Raw genomic sequence first — 25,640 nt, 5'->3', positions numbered from 1 at the left:
ACATCAAATATTCACGTTATATCGAAATTATAAAAAATGTAATCGTTTTGAACGCTTTGGTTTGTTTGTTTTTTTATTTTTTTATTTGTTTTTTTATTAATAATTTCCTCTTCTTCTTAATCTTTTTGGAAATATGAAAAATATTTGCTTAGCTAAGAGTAAAATTGTGCAAATATGCTTAAGAGCTAAAGGCTAAAAAGGAGAAATATATTATTTTGTTTAATTTAATTGTTTTTAATATATTATTATTTTTTTCTTGGTTGTTGTTAACGTTCATATACATTTATTTTATAAATTGTGCAATTGTTTTAACATTTAATTTAATAGTCGTAATAAATATAATGATAAAAAGGAAGAATTAAATAATTTGCTTTTTTAGGTTTTTGTTAGGGTGTTTTTTTCTTATTATAAATTTAAATTTAAAAAATCTTATTTATGTAAAAAGGTACAATTTGTTTTCGACTAGAAATTTAAAAGATGGAGTCAATTATAATTTCGTTTCACGGATCCAGGGGGTAGTAAAAAACGTAAAATAAATGGCACTTTATTCATATTGACGCACAAAAAAATGAAACACAGGCGTTTTATTTCACAGATCAGAATGGATAGTATTCCGAACAGTTTAAAAGGCATTCATTTCTAAATCATTTGAGAGATTATTTAATCTTTTATTTAAATGTAATATACGGAACAGAAATATTTCTTTAAAAAAATCATATTCAAATTTCAATAATTCAGACCACTTTTAATGTTCAAACATTTAGTATTTAAATGAGAGCTAGAGTTCAGAAAAATAGAGAGCTAGCCCTCAACTCTTCTTATTTGGAAATGTGAATTGAAAACGTTTATAAAGGAAAGATATGTTAAATGATAAACTGAAAAAAGAAAATATTTGTCATGTCAAGTTTTTATAGAACTAGAATCCAATCCCTGGCTATGCTTTTTTGAGATGAGACTACCTTGAAATAATTGTACCATGCTCACGGGGTAATCTATGCTACAAAAATGTTAGCTTCTGATTTGAAAATTAAAAATGGCAAGACAAGGATGAGAGATCAAAACCCTTTAAGTTTTTTGTTGTTATTACTCAATACGATGTTGTTATTACTCAGTATTGGTTGGAAACATGGACCTGGGAGGAACCGTTATATGGGTTTGAACTTTTTGAAATATGTAAAATCTAGAGGTAATTTAATATGAGCGCTATTCCGAAACATTGACCATTGATCATTTTCAGCGAAGTTGTTTTCTATCACCTTAGACAAGTTAGGGCCAAATCAATTGAAAAATGTGGTCAAGACCCCGAAAATTGGCTTACCAAAACATAGACCTATATTGACAATTTCTTGAAGGGATGTTTCCTTCTTACTAAGAATTCCAATGACCAAAATTTGACGAAATTAGCATGAAAAAGTAAAAAAGCATGCAAGACCGAACTTTTTTTTGGAAAATAACTCATGTGAATAAATGTTTGTTATCGCCAAAATGCCAGTATGCGTCACTTCTGTTGTTAGGAACATCCAATCCAATTCTGTAAAAAAGATGGTTACAATCATCAAAATACCGAATATCGGGAGGAAAGGGGCTATAGAAAACTTTGAAATAAAAAAGAAATTGTTTTATATAAGTAAAAGAACCCCTTGTGGGATCCAAAAAAAAAGAAATCTTCAAAATGCCTAAGATCGGGAAGTATTCTTATATGAGGGCCATAGGGATCAATATAGGAGTTAGAACATATTAAGGACTCTTAATACCGAATTTTAAATTTTTGCGTTAGAATGTGTGGCTAAAGTCGTCAAAATATCGAGAGGTACTTTATATGGGGTTTAAGGAAAACTTGGATCTACAGGGTGAGATGAGAAAACTGCAACAATGTTGGTAAGAATTTTCCACAAAACAAAAATTATTCGTTAAGGAATAATTTCGTGAGAGTGAGATTTCTTTATATTTGGCTGGAAAACCACAAGTGGCTATCGTTAGAGCACTCCAGCATTTAAATTTGAATAAATCTTTTGTGTCTCGTACCATCGCTCGTTACCGTGATAATGATAGCGTAGAAATGGTTCGAAAAGTAAAGAAGCGACTTGATGGAAACTCGCGTCGCAGTAGTCGAAAAATGGCTCGTGAGCTGAACATATTGCAATATTCCATTCGGAAAATATTGAAAAATGAACCCGGGGTAAAGCCATGGCCACCAGAACTCAAGCGTCGGCCATGGCGCTCGTATTAATCGACCGTGGCATCAGAGTAAATGCCGAATATTATCTCGAAAATATTCTGGAGGGTGTATTAAAGCCTTGGGCACGAAAACATTTTGGCCGCAGATATTCCAACAGGACTCAGCACCATCGCACTCAGCACGCGCCACCCAAGAATGGTTACAAAATGCGGTTCCTCGCTTCATTTCCAGCTCACAATTGCCACCAAAACCTCCGGATATCAATCCGTTGGACTATTGTGTCTGGAGTATTTTGGAAAGCAAGGTTGGCACTAAAAAATACCAAAGGGTCGATCACCTCAAGCAAGCGTTTCGCCAGGAATGGGCCAAAATACCGCAGAGCAACATTCGGGCAGCGTGTGACGGTTTCATTGGCCGTTTGAAGGCCATAATTCGTGCCAAAGGTGACCAATTCCAAAAAATCTAAACTTATTCTAAAATTTTATGATATTTCCAAAATTTTTTTGATTTCTTTCAACAAAATTTAAAATAATGTAAAATTAAGGCGTTTGACTTTCTTGCAGTTTTTTATAACACCCTGTATATATGAAACTAAAAGACAATTTTTAGTTGGCAAAAACAAACATTGTATATAAAAATATAAACGTTTAAAAAATGAACGTTCAAAACTTATTAATGTTTAGAATTTTTTTAAATGTATATGGAATAACGTAAAAATTATTAAAAATATAACAAAACATACGGAGTGGCGGGTACTGTTTATAAATATCATACATAGTTTTTTCAAAATCAAAGCTACATATCAAAACAGAAATCCGTTTGAGAACATTATCCATTCGAATTTACAAAATCTCGCCTGAGCTTATGTAAATATGTGCGTACTTATACAATTATCGTATCTTAATTTGTTCATATATAAATGTTTTTTGGTATTTTGTTTTCTTTCGTTATATATATTTAAATTTCTTTTATTGCTCTATCTACGAATAAGTACAAATACACAAATGAGAGAACATAAATCGGAAATCATAAAAATAAGTATTTTTTTGTTCTCTAAGAGACGATGCTTCATTCTTAACTTTGCTCTATGTGTGTGTGTGTATTTTTGGTTGCTTTTGAGGGGGGTTGGGGCTGATGATGCGGGATGGTAACATCACCAACTATTTCTTAATGTAACGCAATATTTGGAATTTCCCAAATGCCTTGACATGACTCAATTCTAGCGGAGATGATGACATGTCCGACAAAGGCGTTGCTAGCACCATTGGATGGTAACGTGATGGTATGGCATCGTAAAGGGTTTCTATAAAAGAGAAACAAAATCAGAAAGAAAGAAAGCCAGAAGAGCGAGACATGAAAGAGAAACACAGAAACAAAGAAATTTGTTGTTTTCATTATTAACCATTAACCAAGGATGTGGTGTTGTTGTTGTTGTTTTTGTTTTGTTTTGTTTGTTATTATTATTGTTTTTGTTTATTGTTCTAGGAGGTGGGTTGTGGTGGTATTATTTGGTATTGGTAGAGGTTGTAGTGGTGGTGTTGTTGTTATTCTTGTTAGAAAGCCATATCAATGTTAAGGCGCATTAAACACATACAAATTCACATAACTTAACTTAATTTGAGTACGAAATAAAAGTCAAGGACCAGAGCTACAAATACTGAAAACAAATAACAAATTCCATACCATAACGGAACAGAACATAACATAAAAACGTAACAGAATCATTCAATTCATACCAAAGTTATTCATGTTCAAATACAAAGTGGAGGTGGTAAGGCGTGCAGAATTTTCGATTTTAGACTCCAATGAACAATAAATATTGAATTTAATAAAAGGAAAGAAAAACAATTACTGGAAAACACAAATCTCAAACATACCGATTGGTTTTTTGTTCTCTGATTATCTAGTTGTTCATCAACATTGCAAAAGTGTTCTGGATGTGTGTGTGTATGTGTGTGGTTTGATAAATATTATTAAATTTCTTTCAATATTAATTTAAGAAAAAAAATAGTTAACATTCAAATTTTTAGGACTAACTACATTTTTTTTTTTTTCATTGAAGGATCAATTTAATTTTGGTTTTTTTGTTGTTGCATTAAGAAAGACATATAAAAATAACAAATGCATATATAAATGGATTCTTTTGGTTTGGTTCTGGTTTTTTTTTGTTTAGTTAATAATGTATGTAAGTTGGGGTATTATAAAAACAACAATTATTCTGATTCATTAGCGGAATCATCACTACCGGGTGGTATTATGGGTGTCTCGTAATAATAATAGACGGGGTAGCGTGGCTTGAAGTTCTCATTCTTGTTGTTGGTCACCACACTGGAAACGCTGACATTCTCCATGTAGGCCAAATCGTCATAGAATTTCTCACTCAGGGCCATGGCATCTTCGTAGGATGGTGGCACTGTGGGAAAAAATGAAAAAGAGGACGTTAATAACATGATTTATTCGTGGTAGGATTTATTTTACAGTCAGAGGCAATGGGTCAAATGCATATATATATACCTATTTTTCTTCGAACATTTTTTTTGTCCTGATTACAATTTTATTGTCATCAGAAGGATAACGGTACAACAATACTTGAAAATACAAATGCTACATTAGAATTATATAAATCAAAAAAAAAATCTTTTGATACCCTCCACCATAGTATGGAGGGTATATTAAATTTGTCATTCCGTTTGTAACACCTCGAAATATACATTTTAGAATCCACAAAGTATATATTTTCTTGATCAGCATAACATTTTTTGTCGATTTTGCGGTGTTGCGGCCGTCAGTGAAAGCCACTCTAACTTCCGAGCGAAATGAAGTAGGTTGATAAAATTTTCATCAAATGTGCATTATGTCTGCAGGACTTTTGGTATTGAAAATGGTCCATGTAGGTCCACGATTTGATATAGCCCCCCATATAATGGTACCTCCCAATTTTCGGTATTTTGATGATTTTAGCGACATTATTCACTGGAATTGTTTCAAATTTGGTATTTCAAGTTCGAAATTGATACTACAGCCTAAGACAGAAAATTGTCTGAGCAGGTCCACGTCTTCGTATAGCCCCCATATAACGATACCTCCCGATAGTCGGTATTTTGATGATTTTAGCGACATTATTCACTGGAATAGTTTCAAATTTGTTATTTGAAGTTCGAAATGGATACTACAGTCCATGACAGAAAATTGTCTGTACAGGTCTGTCCACGTCTTCGTATAGGCCCAATATAACATTACCTCCCTATATTCGGTATTTTGATGATTTTAGCTACAATATTCGCCGATTTTTTTTATAAGTTTCGCATTTGAATATTGTAATGGCTTATGACAAAAGTTGTCTATGCAGGACCACGTCTTCTTATAGATCCTAATATAACGGTTACATTCGGTATTTTTAAGATTGTAAAAGAATTTTTAACGGATTCTATTTTTTTGGAAAATTGAAAAATTCTTTCCAAATGGTGGAGGGTATTCAAAGATCGGCCCGGACGAACTTACAGTTTTTTTTCTTGTTTTTCCTTAAGAACATTGTACGGAAATCTAGTCGAATTTTAAAATTCGGAGGCACAGGGAATATAACAACTAGTAATTTTAAAATTTCTTGATTTCAAGATCCCTGTCAAGCTCGGAAAGCCTAACGGGTTCATATCCTCTGAAAACCTACATCAAAGAATTGTAAATAAAACCGTTGAAACTTACTTTCGCACTTTTGAATACCATTATTCAGGAGGTATAATCTTATGAAAGATTTACGAAATAATGCGCAATGATTGTAACATTTGCCGAGGTGAATATAAAGTCATAAATATAAAATACCGGAATTCCCAATGATGAGTAACACGGAATTTGTTCGTTTTCACTCGGGATTAAAACTTGCTTGCAAGTGGGATTGCTCAAAGAGTGGTAGTTTTATATGGAGATTATTCTTCACTCTCGAAATAGAGCGAGAGTTGGCTCTAAGAGTGAAATCGAGTGGATGTTGCTGTGAACTGTGGAAGATGGGGGTGATCGTGTGCAAAATCAAAGAAGGGAAAAATAGTAGAAGCAATGGACCATTGGAACACACATTGGTTATGTCCTACCACAGGATGAAGAGTGAAACTAGTCTATTTTATTCTAAGAACGGGTGCTTTTATGGCTTAGCCGAAAACATGCAAGATTTTCTTTATTTAAAAAATTATTTCGAGATGGCGCCCAATATAAAAATTTAATTTTCCAGCCGGAAATTTTTCAAAGTGATGGTTAGGAAATGTTAAACAATTTTTTTTGAAAAATAAAAATTGGAAAAAGGTTAATGAAAATATTTTTTTGAGTGTAACATGAAATTTTGACACAATACGGAATAATACTAGTGACTCTAGAAACGATTTTTGAATTATGAAACGTTTTAACTAAATGATCGATATACACATCCACAATATGTTAGTATTAAAAATATATATTTTGCCACAGCTAGTTTTGATTTTTTGTGTCCATCAAAATTACACCACATGCATGGCTCATTGCTCCATAGTGACATTATTTCTTTTTTTTCTATTTATAACTGGAATTTCACTTGAGGGTAACATTTCATTTAAATGCCATTAATTTCCATTCGTGTTGACAACGTTTTGCAATTACTTTAAAATATGTACATGAGTTTGACGACGGGTCACAAGGGACGTATTTTGCAAATAAGTTGGCATTTTTCTATTGTGGTAAAAGCAATTGTTAACAACAGCAACACCAACAACAAATGACATGGTGAAAATTCAATCCCAAGTGATATTCTTTGATAATTAAAATTCTAAAAATAAAACCAAATATTATTTATTATCCGATAAAGTGTAGCGTTGAATGGTAGGTAGGTTTTGCCACAACACAATGTCCATAAAGGCAGGTTTACACCGGTGAAGTAATTGTGAAGACTATCACTAATAGAGAGAGATAGACTACATTTCTCGTGTTTAAGCTAATGTAGCCACTGTGGTTTCTGTTTTTATTAATATGCCAATATAATTTAAAAAAATCGAATGTGTACACGTTAAATCTGGTGTACAGGGTTTAACTGAAAAGTCCGTCAAGGAAATGTTACAAAGGTCTATAAATTTTTTTGCTAAATTTTTAATTTCTTTAAAAAATGTTATTAAACATGTATAAATATGAATCTGCTTAATAAAACATTTTTATGGAATTGAAAATTTAATATATCAGCTACTGTTTATAACGTTCTCCTCATACATGTATCTAAGATAATGCCCCTACTCACTCATCGGTATATAATCCGGCGGATTATCAGTGTCTGTAACCATTATGGTAGGTGTTGAACGTTCATTGGCCTCTTCATCCACCTCGGAATGCGGCAACATCGTGACCTGCGGCTCATCCACCGATTCGGCCCTCATAATGCTATTGTTATTGGCCTGCAACAGGGCAGCACTATTGCCACTATCCATTATGGGAACACTGCCAATGGTCAACGGTATCTTCAATTTCATTTTCCAATGGAATTCGGTTGGTTTGATGATAATTTTCATGGCATAGTTAACCGTTATCGGGCAGGACAATTTGGCCGATGTGGGCGGTATAGATGGCAGTTCCAAGTAGCCACGATACACTTTGCGACTCCACCGCAAGACGTTGCCAAACTGTTTGGACGCTATCAAATGCTTGTCGTAACGGTACTCATGTTGCGGATCGTGGGTCTCATAGGTCACCTCCTGTTTCAGTTTCACATCGCATTGGGTGATGTCGATGGACGATTCATTGTTAATGTACAAAACGAAATGGATCTTCTGACCGGGGGCATAGCCGCAATAGGGTGTGGAAAATTTAACGGTAAGTGGTCCGGTTGGGCAGCAAAAACTCCAAAAACGTTTACGATCTAATATTTCTAGGGGTACCTGTAAAACAGCCAACAACATAATTCGGGCAATATGGTTCAGTATTTGCTATGCCTCCACATTGTTACTCACCCTATATATGGCATCACTATTTAAATCTACTGGATGTATCACCGTAAAAGGCAATTTGAATACTTTGGGATATCTTCCTGGCCGATCGATCGTCGTTATGATCTCGTAATGTATTTGTCCGTATTTGCCATCGAACGAAGTTGGTAAATTTTCCGGCAGTATAACATGAAATGTATATGAATATTCACCAGCCGTCCAGTCCAGACAGGAATTGCTGCCGCATGAGCCGAGGACATACGAACGCGACGACAAATACGAACGATAGGCTCGGCACATGGCCCGCTCACTGTCACGTGGATATCCCTTCTTTATCCAGCGTATCTTGGCATAACCGTTGACCGTGATGTGAATGGCTGTAAAGACAAAAGGAAACGGTTAGATGTGATGTTTTGAATGGAGTTGAGTTTGAGTGTACAGGGTAAGACAAAAAAAAACTGCAAAAAAGTCTAACACCATAATTTTTCATTTTTTTTTTTTTTAATTTTATTGAATGAAAGCAGAAACTGTCGGAAATACTATCAAATTTTAGAATAATTTAGATTTGTTCGAATTTGTCACCATTGGCACGAATTAAGACCTTCAAATGGCCAATGAAACCGTCGCACGCTTCCCGAATGTTGCACTGCGGTTTTTTTGGCCCATTCCCGGCGAAGCGCTTGCTCGAGATGATCGACACTTTGGTATTTTTAGTGCCAACCTTGCTTTCGAAAATACTCCAGTCACAGTAATCCAACGGAGATCTTGATGGTCATTGTGCGCTGGAAGTAAAGTGAGGAACCTCATTTTGTAACCATTCTTGGTAGGCGCGTGCTGAGTGATATGGTTCTGAGTCCTGTTGGAATGACCAAGGTCTGCGGCAAAAATTTGAGTGCCCAAGGCTTAAATACACCCTCCAGAATATTTTCGGGAGAATAATTGGCATTTATTCTGATGCCACGGTCGATTAATACGAGCGGAGAACAACCATCGGCTGTTGTGGCGGCCCACACAATCACCATGGAATTTCAAAGGTAAAACCATTCCGAGCTCATTTTTCAATATTTGCCGAGTGGAATATTGCAAAATGCTCAACTCATGAGCCATTTATCGGACACTTCGACGCGGATTTCGATCAAGTTGCTTCATTACATTTCTCACCATTTCCGCTGATGTTGCTGTTTTTTTCCGTCCACTTCCTTGACGTCGGGCTACGCTGTCAATATCACGGTAACGAGTGATGGTACGAGACAAAAAAATTATTCACATTTAAATGCTGGAGTGCTCTAACGATAGCCAGCCATTTGCGGTTTTCCAGCCAAATATAAAGAAATCACATTATCACGCTTGAATTCCATCACGAATAACTTTTTGTTCTGGAAAATTCTCACCAAAGTGCTTTTGTACGCTTGTAAACAATATAATGAGCTGTCACTGGAATAAGTTTAAGTGCTGTCGGACGAGTGGCTTATAAATGACAGCAGTCTGAAGTTGGATGCAGTTTTTTGATTTCACCATGTAGACAATTTTCTGCCAAAGGGGTTGCTATCTATTTCGAACTTCAAATATCAAATTTTAAACTGATCGATCGAAAAATGTAGCTTTGAAATATCAAAAATCGAAATGTATTTCTATATGGGGACTATAAGAAAGGTGGAGCCTAATGAGTTATCTTTGAACTTGATCTAAGTTCAGACCAAAGACACATACTGTTGTTGTTTTTTACATTAATTTTTAATTACTTCTTTCAAAATGCACTATGAAATCTCTCATTTTGTATTGAAAACAAATCCATTCCATTAAAACCCCTTTTATCCAATTAGATTTATATGAAATGCCTCCGAATTTATTGGTATTTTTCCATTTCTCAAAATACAATGGAATTAGCTGGGCCACTGCAATTTAATGTTGACATTGCAATTAATTTTCAACTGCAACAGCAACATTTTGTTCGTCCCATACATCCTTTGTTTGTTGTATTTATGGTAGCGGGCTGTCTCCAAGGAAAACAGTGGAATGCACACACATCGGCATGTATGTGTGTGTCTACAGTGATTTATGTGTGAGTGTATGTGTACCCTACACAGTGGCCAAACGGTATTACGTTTTAATTGGCGCCATTTCCATTATCTATTTTTGTTTGGCCACAGTTGAACAAACTAAATGTAGGGTATCCTTGCAAAAGGACCGTCCCTCCCCGCTTTTTGGCTTGGATTGTCCTCTAAATGGTCATTTGCTGTTTTGTTTTGCAGCGACTGCAGCTGCGACTGCTATTCACAGTAATGGCTGCGTGCCAAAAAAAATATGGTTTTGCAGCACAAACATGAAAATCAACTAAAAATAGGAAATAATTATATAGAGCACCGATAAAAATGCTTACTATAACAGACAACAACAACAGCAGCATTATAAACAAAATGACAACAATTTCCACAGGATATGGACATGTCAATGTTGGAGTGTGTTGAATTGTGTTCGCTCGCTTACTCTGTGTCTGTGTGCGGAAATGCACTAAATGCTAACCTACACAGGCAACTGACAACCCATCCACACACACACACACTCCCGCATAAACATTCAATCATCAATGGAAATGTGAAAGTACATTGACAATTTCCACCGCAATGTCCTTTTATTGATGGCAAAACATGATTTTGAAAAGCAATTAATAAATGTGTCGATAACAACGTAGACTACTTCATAACGAGTGTGATTCCGCCGGAGATGGAATGTTTTGGTGTGGGAAATGTCATAAGTGTGTATAAGCGGCAAGGATTCTACAACTGCAAGGATTCCTACTAAACTTACAAAGAAATAATAGAACAAAACAATATAAAGTGATTGCAATCAATCCTTTTTTCATTGTTTCTTTGCTATATTTGGCTTGAGTGTTCTGCTCTAATGTCCTCTATATTTTGGATGCTTCGATGTTGATGAAACCTTGAGTGGTAAAAAATTAAGACCACATATTTATTCTAAGAGTTTTTTTTCAACATTAACCTCAAAATCAAATTTCAGAATTTCAGCCCTATCCCTTCACCCAATACCAAATTTAGCACCATTTAGTACGCATATCCAAAATAATCTACATCTCTCTATCCTAGACATCATCAGTGATCCAAAATTAGTACCATTTAGTACCTTTCGAACAATTATAGTACCCATTTGCTGAACCACCACAGATACCAACAGACACCTCAGTCTCAAATTTCGGGATTCCAGCTCTATACATTCTATCAATACCAAATTTAGTAACATTTAGTATTTTTCGTACACATTTCCGAAAAGACCTCCATATTTCAATCCCAGATACCGACAGAGATCTCAGTATTAAATTTCTGGATTTTAGGCCTATCTCTTCACCCAGATTCTAGTTTCAGCCGTTTCGTCTGGGCGTTGATTCCAAATTTAGTACCATTTTATACTTTTCCCACAATAATGGTATACCTCAATATCAAATATGGGGACCTGATTTTTACATTTCGGGAATCCAGCACATATATATTTATTTAATAGCATTTTTCGAACGATTACATTATACATTCCCAAATCAACCTCCTTATCTCAGTTCCAGACACCAACAGAGATCTCAAAATTAAATATGAGGATACAAGCCCTATCCCTTTTCTCTATGATCCAAAATTAGTTTCATTGAGTACTTTTCGTACAAATGTAGCACAAATTTCCAGAACCTGCTCCATTTCTTAATTCCAGATACCAATAGAGACCTCAATATCAAATTTTTATACCAAGTATAGTACTATTTAGTATTTTTAGTCCACTTGCACCCTAAACCAAACTGTTTCAAATTTAGTACCATTTAGTACAGTTCACACACTTAGTACACATTTCCAAAGCCACCTTCATGTACCAAACTTACTTTTCAACCTTGAATCTCATACGAAATTTAATTTTTTAGCTCTGTCCGTTCAAATATTGTTAAATGGTACCATTTAAGAAGTTTAGTACCGTTTTAGAACGTTTCGTAACCTTAGAGTTCTAATTTCTAAAATCCCTTTGGCACATCTATCCCTTACTCCATCAGTGACTCATTCAAAATTTCAGAATTCTAGATCCTTTTGTTTGTCTTAGAAAAAATATTCAATTTTTAGTACATTTTAGTGCTTTTCGTACCCTTTTAGTACAAATTTCCAAAAACACAGTCTTATTACACGCCTTCGCACCAGCAGTTTCGTCTGGGCGTTGATTCTCAGCCAGTTTTTTAATTCTCTTTAATGAATATAAATTTACAAGGAAATAGTCCTGACTCAGCTCAAGTAAAAATGATAATGTCAATGAAAGAATTTCCTTTCTCACACATGGATATTGCAAAAAGTCCTTATTTATTGTTCATTTCGCTCTCATTCTCTTTCTCTCGCTCTCTCTCTCTCTTTCTCTCTTACATCCTCACTGACAACTCATCACATTTTATTATTTTTCTTTACTCTTCGAAGATTTCACAACCTTATGCTTGTAATGCCGACGTTTCTTATTACTTGGTAATAAAGAAATAAGCTCTTTTGATTTGTTTCTTGAAATTTTGAAACGTTTCCTTTCAGGCCTTAAAATAACAGATAAACTTTAGCAATCTTGCAAAAAATCTAATATTTTGTACTCCTCTAATTTTTTTACCAAAAAGGTTTGAAAGAGAGAACTATTTAAAAAGTTCTATCAAACATTTTTTCCGGTACAGCGAAGAGTTTCTAGTAAAAAGTCGCAAAAATGGTAACAGAAATGAAAAGGGATTATTTACTTTTATTTAATTTTTATATAATTTATGTTCAGAATTTTTCTTAAAATTTGACAGTACTGATTCATAGTAAGGTTAACACCAATTTAAAATAGAGAGAATAATTAATATATGCTCTGGTTCTGAAGCTGAAAGAATGTAAAAACGTTGCTACGATAACCGATTTTTCATTTATGGTACTAAAAAAGTTGAAATACTAGTAGATTCTTGCAAGTTCTGGGAAAGAGCATCAAATTTTAATGTCATGATCGGATAAATAACTCTACCGATAATAGTCATATTTGGAAACACTTAACGACTCGACCGGCTTCGTTTTGCTAGGGACAAAAGAAGCAGGTAACAATGACTTTCATGTATTGAAAATAGCTTTAGAATCTGTTTTATTCAACTGATGCGTGTAATATCTCCTCAAAAATTAACAAATTTAATTAAAATATTTTTGAACTATTCCAAAAAATGTTTGCTTGGTTGCACCCGCTTTGGTAATTCGCATCAATGGTTTCGACGAATTGACAAATTGTGATGTTTATTGATAAATGACAATTAGAAAACAAGAAAACAAAACATTTAATAAACTTTAATGGTCACTGGTCGGTAACAGCGAATAATGGCGGTGACAACGACGACTGCGACGATGCCGTCGACGAGGACGACAGTGGCTAACAGCATTGCGTCGACGTCAGTGTTTGCAAAACAAAAACCTTCGAGACAGCACTTCACGGAAATGGGACAACACATCCTTTTGAGTCATACTTTGTACAGTAGCAGTTACAGAGCAACAAACACACACATACACATGTACAAACCTGGCTGCCTGTGTGCATTGTGGCAACGGGTAATCGGGTGGCAGAGTGGACAAAATGAAAAGACACACAAAAAAAGGAGGAGAAATGCCAATGATTGTTTGTTTACCTTTAATACGTTTTGTTGTATCAACAGTGAGATCAACAACACCAGATAATTCCTGGCCAGCATAATAGACACCTTGAGTATTGTTATCGAAAGATATAAGGCACTCAATGGGCATATATTTCTATATGTGTGAAGGCACACTCACACAGAGACACACACAGACAAACGAATAGGGGCGACAACGGTGACAAATTGTTGGCCAGCCAACTACACGCACTTGCTAGCAATACACTTTTTGGGTAAAAACACACACACACTCAATTTAATTTACTGCAATTTTAGATAGGTTTTTTATTTTCCTAAAACAATTCGGCAAGGACTTTTCACAATCGCTTGTATTTTCTTAATTTTTGCTTGAAAATATTGCTTTCAATTTCACTCGTTGTAATCTATTTTTTGTTAAATATTTTTTCTTGTGGCCATAAGTAAATATTACTTTTCTATATTATTTTTTTACTATTTATTTATTTATTAAAGCCTTCTTTAAATTTCGATTAGCACTACATCATCGTCGCCATCATCACACAAACTATTCCATCAGCAGCAGTAGCAGCAACTACAAATATAGATGTTGCTCTCGCTGTTGTTATTATTATTGTTGTTGTTGTTACCGTTTGCTATGATTAAATTATACACTTTTTCATTTATATATTTTGTTTGTTTGCTATAATTTTTTGTTTCTTGTTCTCTCCTCGAGCGTTTAATTTAAGTTTAGCTTTTCTTTTGCGTTTTTGCGCGAACATTCACATTAACCTCACGAACGAACGACCAGCAGCCTTTTGCTTTCACATAATTTCCATTTGTTCCATGGCACTGCTACTTGTCGACAACAACATCGTTGTCGTAGTCGTCGTCACTGTCGTCCTCCGTCGTCAGCGGCATTGTAGATATATGAGTGTGTGTGTGTGTTTTTGTCCTGTCAGAAATTGTTTGCTTTTTTGTTTCTCTCTTTGCTGAACGAAAATTTCAAGAATACAGCGGTGGGTCATTCAATTGTTACCGATTAGAGAGTGAAGGAGATTTTAATGTCAACAAGTAAAAAAGCAGTAAATTCGGCCGGGCCGAACTTTGAATACCCTCCACCATTTGGAACGAATTTGGAAATTTTCAAAAAATAAAATCCGTTAAAAGTTCTATTAAAATTTAAAAATTTCTAATATCGGAAGGTGCCGATACATGGGGGGATATACGATATTGTGGACCAATATTGACGAATCTATGTCTAGGGGTAAAGTACTCACAAAGAACACCTTGTGTAGAATTTCGTTCAAATGTGTGGCTAAAATCCTCAAAATACCGAATATCGACGATATCGTGGACCTATATAAATAATTCTCTGTGGTGAATTTTAGACAATTCCATTGAAAAATGTGGGTGAAATCATCAAAATACCGAATATCGGGGGGTACCGTTATATGGGAGATATACGATGTCATGGACTTATATAGACAATTCTTTTTCAGGGGGTAAAGTCCTCACAAGGGACTCCTTGTGTGGAATTTGAGAGTATTCCATTGAAAAATGTAGCTAAAATCATCAAAATACCGAATATCGGGTGGTACCGTTATATGAGGGATATACGATATCGTTGACCTATATAGATAATTCTCTTCCAAGGGATAAAGTACCCACAAAGAACTCCTTGTGTGGAATTTCAGACAATTCCATTGAAAAATGTGGCTGAAATCATGAAAATACCGAATATCATGGGATACCGTTATATTGTGGTTATACGATATCGTGGACCTATATAGACAATTCTCTTTCAGGGGATAAAGTCCTCACAAGGGACTCCTTGTGTAGAATTTGAGACTATTCCATTGAAAAATGTAGCTAAAATCACCAAAATACCGACTATCGTGGACCGATATAGCACATCGTCGAACTTGACAAAAGAGAGATCCATGCTAGATGTTAGCTTCCTACCTTAATTCGTTTTACCTGTAGCTTGATTACAACAGACTGACAGACGGACAGGGCTTAGAATTTTACGCTGATCAAGAATATATATACTTTGTTGGGTCTAAAATGATTATTTCGATGAGTTACAAACGGAGTGACAAACTTAATATACCCTCCATACTATGTATGGTGGAGGGTATAAAAAATGGCGGGGATAGTTGGTCCAATTGTGAGAACATATACAAATTTAGAAGTTATTTTTTGTGCGAATCACACCTTGGTTCATTCCACCATCGTAGCAACGGTTTGAACAACAATTTAGGTTCTCGAGTGTCCGAGAAAGATCCCTTTTCAAAATTCTCACTTGCTAAGAATTCTAAATAATTTCTGCCCATTTTGGAATGATGCTGCTATATCAATTAGCTATTAAAATAATTGGACCCTTTGTATTCATTTTAATTCAATTAGAATATATTCTAATTATTCCATTTCAACTGGTTCTATTATTTTCTCAATATTAATACAGTAAGCATTGCCCGTGTGAGTGCGGTGCACAACACTCACACACATTGTGTTTTTGTTTCTCTCTTTTTTTTTTGTTTTTTGTTTTTCTATGGCCTAAAAGTTATTCTTACGTTAACAGTGCTCTAGATTTGATATCCGTTTGTTGTTGCCGTTGTATGGATTTGATGTAGTCGCAGTTGTTTTGTTGTTTTTCGTTCATGCTCTTGTCCTTTTTGGCAGCGCTGCCAAAAACAAGTGCACACAAACACTTGCACACATTCACATATTTTCACATAACTTGACACACATATCCGAGCGAGAATGCTCTGAGCTCACCGTAACGTTAAGAGCTGGTGCTTTTGTTGTCATCGTCCTTTTGCCGTAGATTTTTTTCATCATACTTTGTTAGGTCGTCTTTACGCATTTTTAACATCGTTTCTTTGCTTTTATAGTCATATTTATTACACTCTTTGTTGACATACTGCCTGCCTGCCACTGATTGAGTGGTGGTAGTGCGGTATACTCCTCATGGAGCTTCGAAAGCTTTTTGGTCATTCCAGTAGCTAATAATGAAATAAAAAATAATTTATTGCAGAGCTTTTGATGGGTAAATTAAGTGGAAGCTTAGTAAACAAAATTTTGATTTTTGTCAATCAACATTCAAGAGATATGCAAAATTTCAATACTTTTCTTATAAGTGTACCTGCTTTTCTTGTCAAAAACTGATGTTAACTATGTTGTAGATCAGGAAAGAAAAAAGAATGGATATGATTTATTATCGGTTATTCGTAAAAAACACCTACTTGCCTTAAAAAGGAAATCGGTAAGTGAATAACAATAAAGAGCTTCCTTTCAAATTTCCATGCTACCTGGATTTCAAAATATGGCTTTCAAAAATATGATCTAGACATTTTTATCTTTCAATTCCATGGCAAAACTGGCGAATAGTTTTAATGCCCGTCCAGCAATCTACGCGTCTTCAAATCATTGATTTTGAAAATATTCTGTTTTTATTTTTCAAAACAATAAATTCATACACAAATGCGCTTCCAGAACCTGCAATAATCTACTAGTTTTGCAATTTTTCCCGACATCATAGAAGGAAAATCGGTTGTCGTATATTGCAGTTCTGGAACAGACTTAAAATTGACAGAAGTCGGGCAAAAAAATTTAATCAGCTGATAGCTCTACCTTACCTTTTTATTGTACCATAGCCATAAGTGCATATTGTCTAACTCACACAATTATAGAAACCGAATTTAATTTACATATTTCATATCATAATCTTCTCGTATTCTTTCTTATAAATGTATCTCTATCATCATTCACTCTGCATTTACATTTTTAAACTTAAGGGTTTCATTTATTGCAACACACTTTGTTCAAAACATATTTTTATAACCGTCATTCGCTTTTATTGCTCAGTTCCAATGACTTCGCATGTAGATGGCTCTAGAGTACATTGCATCGCATTATTCGATCTTTAAAACCCTATGAATGATTGACATTTGGTACAGCTTTGCATCTGTAAATGTAAATATAAAAGAAGGTGACAAGATAAAATCAGTTACGGGTAGGAGTTTATACCTTTCAATAAGATTATTCTGTAATAAATTACTGCTACAATTTACAAATTAAGAATTCACACATAAAATTTCATGAAGAGAGACGCGAAAGTCGACCTGTGTACCCCTAAGCAACAACAAAAAAAGGTAAACACAAGATAAGTGCGGCAAGTAAGAATCACTCGTTTCGTTTTGTTAATAAATTTATGTGTTTTAGATTATTTGCTCAGTTCAAGACTTCTATTTACCCTGTTAATACAATTCGTTTCTTCATCTCCCAATAATTTCAGTGAGGCTACTAATACAACTGCGGAAAATGTCGGCTGCCAATGTCCCATTGTCAGGTATTGATTGCACCAATGAATTTGCGCTATTGTTATCCCATTTCAATACATATTTATTTTTTAAATCGTTACAGCTCTACGCTTGAAATATATGGAAAAGAAGCAAGCCTTTCTTGAAGAGAATATTCGCGTTAAAGAACCCATAACTTTGTTTAAAGAATGGATGAATCAAGCATTGCAAACGGAGGAAATCATTGAACCAAATGCAGCCAGTCTGGCCACAGTAGGAAGGTGAGTAAAATTAGCAACAAAACAGTGGCGTGTGTAGGTGTTGTGGATAATAAAATATGATTTAGAGTAGTTTAAGAATGCAGCAAGGTTACAATGGAGTACTGTACAAAATGTAGTGTACAGTACATGATATTTTCCAATTTAACCCGCTGTAAACGATTAAAAATAACATTAAGTTCGGCCGAGCCGGGAGTTTTATGCCATCCATTAAGATCTTGAGGTGCCATTATATGGGAGCTATACTAATATTCTATATTTTTTTTCGAGAGGTGTTAAACCAGAAAGAAATCAAAGTGCGAAGTTACAGCTTATTTGCTTATAAATTGTTGCTAAAAACATCTATATAGTGACTTTAGACTTTATAGTTGACTATAGACTGTTAACTAAATCCCTCCATTTTAACGTAGAGGGTATGAAAGACTTCAGTCTCGTTTAGGAGCAACTCTTGAATTGGTTAGAAAGTTATATCAAAGCTAGTCATTGTTATGCCGAGTGCGAGTTTGGTTAATTTGTGATGCATTAATCTCTATTCAATTCTATTCAATTCATATCAGCGGAACAAAGATATATTTGATGATTCGATCATTTAATAGTTGTTTGTACCCGTACATATTATACATTCATTAAAAAAATCATTTGTTTTTATTTTCTTCCTTCAGTGATGGCTGTCCTTCGAATCGCTTTGTACTACTCAAAGACATATCCGATGAAGGTTTTACATTTTTCACCAACTACGGCAGTCGTAAAGCTCAAAACATTGCTTCGAATCCTAATGTGGCTATGACTTTATATTGGTGCCCACTAAGACGCTCCATACGCATTGAGGGTGTTGCTGAAAAAATTCCCCAAGAAGATTCGTTGAAATATTTTCATGAACGCCCAAGGGCAAGTCAAATTGGTGCATTGGCCTCAGAACAAAGCTCAAGAATACCATCACGCAAGCATTTAGATGAAATAGAAAAGAAAATAAAACAAGAATTAGGTGATGATAAGGCAGTACCATTGCCGAATTGGGGTGGCTATTTGATAAGGCCAAAGTTAATTGAGTTTTGGCAAGGCCAGACCGATCGTTTACATGATCGCATTGTTTTCCGCAAATACTCTGGCGTGGAAAAGGTAATGTTTTCTTTACGTTGATTATTCAATTCATTTAACATTTTAATTATTTATAGGAAATTGATAATGTGCTGGTACATCCTGCTGAAAACGGTTGGGTCTATGAACGTTTAGCTCCCTAAGCAGTTTGCATTTATAAAGTTACTATTGTTATACATTGAAATCTTTCTATATTCTTAAATATACATTTGAAACAAAAAGAGGCATATATGTAAATATATTTTATGATATTGGCTATATTTTCATGTATATAAAATTGTAAATAATTGTCATTGACAAACATTTGTTGTTATAGAATTCATTTCACACAGTATAGTGGAATAAAACGTTATAAAACATTGCTTATGTAAATCGCATTTGTTTATAAACAAAGAAATGTGGGTATATGACTAATTCTTTACGGCAATTTCCTGGTTTTATGAATACGCGAAGAGTGAATTATCGTTGCAAGCACTATAAGAACGACATTAAATTTCCATAATTAATAAATAATGCATCCAATAACAGGTATAAAAAAACAATTTTAAAATTTTCAGTACTTCTTTGTAGTAATTTATATTGTCATTTATTTAGAAACAAACAAAAATTGTGTTTTTATGTGAATATACATCAAACTTTTGCAATTAAATCAGTAATGGAAATCGCCAATAATATTCAACAGAATTTTTAATACTTCACGGAACATAAAGAAGTGAATTTTAAGGCAGCAATCGACAATAATCAATTGGAATGTCATAGAAGAAGACACATTTATCATATATAAAGGAGAAAAATATGAAACAAATGAAGTTTTCCAGTGGATCTAAGTGTGATTGCGAAAAAATGAGGTACCCATAAACATAACTATTTAAAGGGCAAGAACTATCAAAAATGTTTCCTATTTAATATTTCCAATTTACAAATCCCATAATGTAAGTCCAGTTCTCTACGGGCTTATTTTTACAGCATATTCTGATGTGACTGTATTTGTAGCTAAGTCTCAATTAGTTTATATATTGACGCTAAACGAATTCTCGTATTCGATATCAAATATTGTTTTAGTAAAATTGACTGGGTCTAATTCGCATATTAGACATGTAGATAGTACTATTGACATAATTCCCATCGTTCATTACTCCCTTTTTACTGCGTACCTATCAAAATTTGATATTAAAGGTTTTAGATATAATCTCCCAAATAACAGCCTGTAATTTGAGACCTACAGTTTACAGTGAAGGTTTAAAGCCATATTTTGCAGATGAATCAACTAAAATTTGTTATTGGAGTGAAACCAACATTTTTACGGATCCACCTTTTAGTATAGTCCATGAAATATGAAGTATTTTAGCCACATATTAGCACACATTTTTCTGTATAGTCCTATGATTTCATGTGTTTGTGACTCTCCTATAAAATTATCCTCGGATTTTAAGATTTATTTAAAATTTGGTTTATTATATAAAAATGGTTTCCGATCTTACGATTTGTTTAAAATTTGGGTCGCATTTTTCAATAGATATCAATATTTGCAATAGTTCTTAAAATGGATCCCTATTCTGATAGCTTCCCGGTTGTGCTTTCATTGAATTTCAAAACTACTTTTTTCGTCATCCAAAGTGCATTCCACTCTAATGTTGAGCCCATTGCCTGCAATCCGTTGTATGGTCTACTGGTTGAACAAAACACAATTTTCCACTTACACGAAGTTACAATGCAATGTCCTTTGCCAATGACGCGGTCGCTGTTCTTCATCAACTAATAATAAAGGACAATACACAGGACATGTGTCGTTTTATCGTAATGTATGTAGGCATGCATGCTCGTAATCAACGGATTGTTATTGGACTGTAGTAACTCTTAAATAATTTAAAATTGGGTTGTCTCCCTTAATAAGGATAATTAACAAAGTGTGCTGACATTTGAGTGACTCCTGCAAAGTGAGCAAAATAATTGCATTAAATGGGGCTGTGGGTGTGGGGAGGAGTCCTCGTAATGTTTTGACAGCCTGTGGTTTATTTGTTTTTATTTTTGTTTCTTTGTTTTGCTTCTGTTATCCTTCCGAAGGGTGTTTAGTATTGGTGTGTGTGAAGGTATTGCCTTCGTGTAAGGGTGGTTCCCTCAAGTACATAGCACATGCTCAGCCAAGTAGTGCTGTTACTTACCGGGTGAGCGTCGAAGAGAGTATTGTTTACTGTTCGCACACTTGCACAGCAAATGCCGAAAGTCGCAATGTTACGACTTCTAAGGGTTTTTGAACTTTGGAAGTTATTTGTTGTTTGTGTTTTCCCATTAGTTCTGTGCTTGTGTACAACTATTTTGTATCTTTTGTTCATCTTTCTTCTTGATGTAAAAAAAAACGTGTAAAGAACAATAAAACAGAAAAAGTACCTAGAGTTGCCAATGGGAAATTTATATATTACTATATTTTAATAAATAAAGATACAATGTATAGTCTTCGATCTATTTATGTGTGACTAAAGAAAATTAATTAATTAATAATCAAATATTTCATTTATGTTTAAATATCAAACATTTGAAAAAAGCAGATAAACAGTGAATTATTTATTAGTTTAATTAATAAGAATATTTTCTTTAAATTATGTCTGGGAAAATTTGTTTTTATTATTGTTGCAATTCTCCAATCCGGGAGGCTTGGGGAAATTCTTTCAAAATCCGGCAAGAAAGACGTGGTTTAGCTTCTTAAAATTATGGTTCCACACCCCTGGGTTGACTTCCTTAAATCTACATCCTTAGAGCTCTAGGGAGGCCTTGAACAATTCTTTTAAATGACAAGATTTTATTACACAAGTTTTGAAGTAATTGAGGTTATTTACTTAGAACATTGTATAGAACCTTGTAATGATATATTGCATGATCGGTCTGCACCTATAGCAGGATATAAATTCATTGGGATTTTTAAAAAAAATAATGACCCAATTTCTTACTAACCGAATGCATCTCCAAACTTTATTTGGTCTTTCAGCTTTTATTATACATATTGTACCATGGTAATCATATTTTGACTTCTTTTTGACATTTGTACGCGTACACACACATACATACACACTTAGCTATCGACTTTCTGAGGCATCCATCCAAGTCAGCCAACAACAAACCGGGAATAAAGCAAAACCAGAGAAAGTTCATCTCAATGTGAGTGTGAAGAGAACAATTTTACGCACACACATACATTCACATCCATGGAACTCAAGCATTTTGCAGTGCTGTATGGCTTGGCCAAAAAGGAGAATGCCACTTTTCCGATGTACACCAACCAAACAACCACTCACTGACTACAGACAAAAAAGCTCAGTGAGGGTTGCGGTCTTGAAATTGTGTGTGAGTTAAGAATCTTTTGGAGCTGAAAAAAAAGTTATAACAAAATAATAAAAATTAAAAGAAAACAAAAACTGGACATCTTCCAACCGTCAACTAATTCAACCCGACAAATCTTAATACATTTAAATGTTTTCTGCGCTGAGAAAAACAAAAACGAGAAAACCCTATTAATCATATCGATTTAAGTGGATATAAAAAAGCCAATGTTTTTTACAATTTTTATACGTAAACCTACATACATATTTTTGTGAATGTTTCAATTAAACTGTAGTTAGAGATATACAAACGATTTTTATTAATAAAATTTACCAAAACTTTAATGAAACTAAAAAAAAACAGAATAAAAAAGCATGGGAGTCTTTTTTTATCACCATCATCATCCATGGCAGTGAAAACCAATAGTATACTCTGAAATAAGTGTAAACCTTCGTGTGTATGTACATGTATGTATGTGTGTGAGTGTTTTTATTTAATAATTATATGGTACATACCTGTTAAGACATGTGATTTTTGTATTAAATTAAATTACATTCGGTTCCAATTCAAAGCGGAAACATACAATTCTCTTCGTCTTTGGAATATGTTTTCGAATACCAAAGAAATAAATGAAACTGCATTTTTAAGTTAAAACCTTCAAAATATATAAAAATCGTATTTATAAAAATTAACTATAAACGGCAATACAATGCTGCCTGTATGTATACAATATTTGTGATAAGTCCCTCCCGGTCCTTCCCCGAAAATTATGCCATAAATCATTTAAAATTTAATTGTTTTCTCCGACTACAAAAGAAGGAGATAGCAAAAAAGAAAGAATAATAATAACAACTACAACAATAGCAACCCCAAACAACGTGACCCAACAACAACTACCAACAAAAGAACGTAGCAAGCAACAAGAACAGAAACACGAGCAGCAACAACAACGCCGAAAGAATGTCTAATCAGGGACTACTACGTGTTGCTGCAACGAACTCAGCGTTGCGTGGCAGCAGTGGTGGTAGTAGTGCGTGCAGCTCCGGCAGTGTATCGCCCATACCCATACCGGTAATTGCCATTAGTCCTGGAGATGAATCCTCAGAATCGGAAATTGAAGCTGAGCCAGCAAAAATATTTCACCGACGTGTTTCGACGAAACGCAATGTTAACAGTTCGGTAAGAATTTTTTGTGTGTGCGGTTTTTTTGGATATTCATTGTCTCATTAAAACTTTCTTGCGATTCTGATCTGTTGTGTGATTACCGTGTATCCTTCCTTTTTTGTTGTTGTTTTTTAATTTTTCTAAGAACATGGTCATTTGTTCTCAAAAGCTCTTCGACTCAGTAGATATGTCTTACAATTGTTTGCTTTAGTTTAGCAGGAGCCATAGAGATCTGATGATCCTTAAATGATATTATATATCTCTTTAAGAGTAAAACTTTGATAGCCTTTAAATTTTTATAATCTCCAACACAATATGGAGGGAATATTAAAATGTTGTCATTTCGATTGCAACCTTTCGAAATATTCGTCGGAGGCACCATTAAGTATACTATATATTCCTGATCAGTGTAAGATTATATGTCAATTTGTATACCTCTACAGAACGATATATTCTCATTTTTAGCATTTCAAGTATTTAATGTAGGTCCACCTTTTAATGTAGTCACCTGGTTTTCCGTAATTTTAAGGTTTCCAACAAATTTCCAACCAAATCAATAAATTTTTGGTAATTTTGAGGTTAGGCGATTTGGGCATAGCTCTGATAGCATTTTAAAATACTTCGTCCTTAAAATAAAAAATGCAACATCGAAAACTTTTAAAACAATACGGATAGTAAACATATTGATAAAATAGTTTGTTTATAAAGTATATTTATTCAAATCATCACTAAGCGTTCGTATTCCCCGTTCCTTGTCATAGAACTTTATGAGTCCTTATTAACGAGTGTTTTCAGAGGATCTAGCATTATTTAGTTTGTTTACATTTTTATTTCCGAAAAACTACGCATTGCGGACTGTATGAATCGCAAGATTAATTTTTGTAGGTATATGTGTCAGATTCGCTACTACAAGTAATGACAACTACTTACTTTTTGCATTACCAATAGGCCAAAAGTAATGACTTGTTAGTATTCAAGCTTACTCTGTGCACAGATTTGCTCATTTTTACTCGGAGTGGGTGGTCCGTGGCGGAGTCAGTCCTTTGAATACTCTATTATTCTTAAGTATGTGGAGAGTATAGGAGGTCGGGCTGTAATTATTGATTATATATTACCCAGGCAAAGTTTCGAATCACTGGACATCCATATACCTAAGAGGGACATCTGGATCCGGAACACACGACATTTTAACGGTATAGTTGTCTATAGCGATAGTTCAAATATGGAATGTGGCACGGAAGTTGGAGTCTTCTGTGAAAGATTGAATATCCTTTAAAGTAAACAACCACTGCAGCGTTTTTCAGGCAGAAATCTTTGCTATCAGGAAAGCCACTGAGCTATTGGAAAATAAAATCAATGAACTAAACAGACCGGTGACTGTATATGTCGATAGTCAGGCGCCGTTGAAGGCTCTTAATTCTGTTATAATCAAATCTATGGCTCTTCTGGAATGCGGAAATGCTCTGAAAAAGTTTAAGACATCTGACAAACTTTGTTGGGTCCCGAGTTATTGTTCATATCCGGCAATGATTCAGCAGATGAATTGGCCAGAGCAGAATCTGAGTCAGTACATCTAGAGACCGATGGCTCCGTGAAGCCATCATTGTGTCACTTCTTCCAAGTAATACATAAGCAATACCTTAGGAGATTCAATCAGAACTGGCTGATTGGAAGGGGTAATGGATCCAATATCTCCCAAAAAATATGTGCAGTGATCTCCGAATGGAGATAAACATCACTCATCTC

The 25,640-nt window shown here is 34.4% G+C and overlaps 3 protein-coding genes across 9 annotated transcripts in view; 2 read left to right on the top strand and 1 right to left on the bottom strand.

Annotated features, from left to right (window-relative positions):
- Positions 1-24: 24 nt before the first annotated feature.
- On the bottom strand, positions 25-14,630 carry LOC101894962 (arrestin domain-containing protein 17). Its single transcript, XM_059118086.1, has 6 exons — positions 14,386-14,630; positions 13,775-14,330; positions 8,137-8,489; positions 7,431-8,064; positions 4,425-4,592; positions 25-3,482 (listed from the first exon to the last, which is right to left on the bottom strand). The coding sequence occupies exons 2-6, from the start codon at positions 13,887-13,889 to the stop codon at positions 3,340-3,342; spliced, it is 1,413 nt and encodes a 470-aa protein (XP_058974069.1). The 5' UTR covers positions 13,890-14,330; positions 14,386-14,630; the 3' UTR covers positions 25-3,339.
- A 3,074-nt stretch (positions 14,631-17,704) lies between these two features.
- Positions 17,705-19,787, top strand: LOC101892679 (pyridoxine/pyridoxamine 5'-phosphate oxidase). 3 transcript variants are annotated; one of them, XM_005184763.4, is made up of 5 exons: positions 17,705-17,892; positions 18,036-18,089; positions 18,164-18,320; positions 18,980-19,436; positions 19,493-19,787. In XM_005184763.4, the coding sequence occupies exons 2-5, from the start codon at positions 18,062-18,064 to the stop codon at positions 19,556-19,558; spliced, it is 708 nt and encodes a 235-aa protein (XP_005184820.1). In that variant the 5' UTR covers positions 17,705-17,892; positions 18,036-18,061; the 3' UTR covers positions 19,559-19,787. The 3 variants fall into 3 exon arrangements, with proteins under 3 accessions (XP_005184820.1, XP_011293047.1, XP_005184819.1); XM_011294745.3 differs by having other exon boundaries at positions 17,963-18,089; XM_005184762.4 differs by having other exon boundaries at positions 17,705-17,916.
- A 151-nt stretch (positions 19,788-19,938) lies between these two features.
- LOC101892971 (diacylglycerol kinase eta) overlaps positions 19,939-25,640 on the top strand; it is a 116,891-nt gene continuing 111,189 nt past the window's right edge. For all 5 annotated transcript variants that reach the window (XM_059118083.1, XM_059118081.1, XM_059118084.1 and 2 more), the window contains exons 1-2: positions 19,939-20,263; positions 22,487-23,909. In XM_059118083.1, the coding sequence (XP_058974066.1) occupies positions 23,691-23,909 (219 nt within the window). In that variant the 5' untranslated portion in view covers positions 19,939-20,263; positions 22,487-23,690. The remainder of the gene's footprint in view (positions 20,264-22,486; positions 23,910-25,640) is intronic.

This window comes from Musca domestica, unplaced genomic scaffold, assembly GCF_030504385.1.
Source record: "Musca domestica strain aabys unplaced genomic scaffold, Musca_domestica.polishedcontigs.V.1.1 12, whole genome shotgun sequence".
Lineage (NCBI taxonomy): Eukaryota > Metazoa > Arthropoda > Insecta > Diptera > Muscidae > Musca > Musca domestica.
The sequence above is the reverse complement of the archived record's forward strand: the minus strand, read 5'-3'. Positions and strand labels throughout refer to the sequence as shown.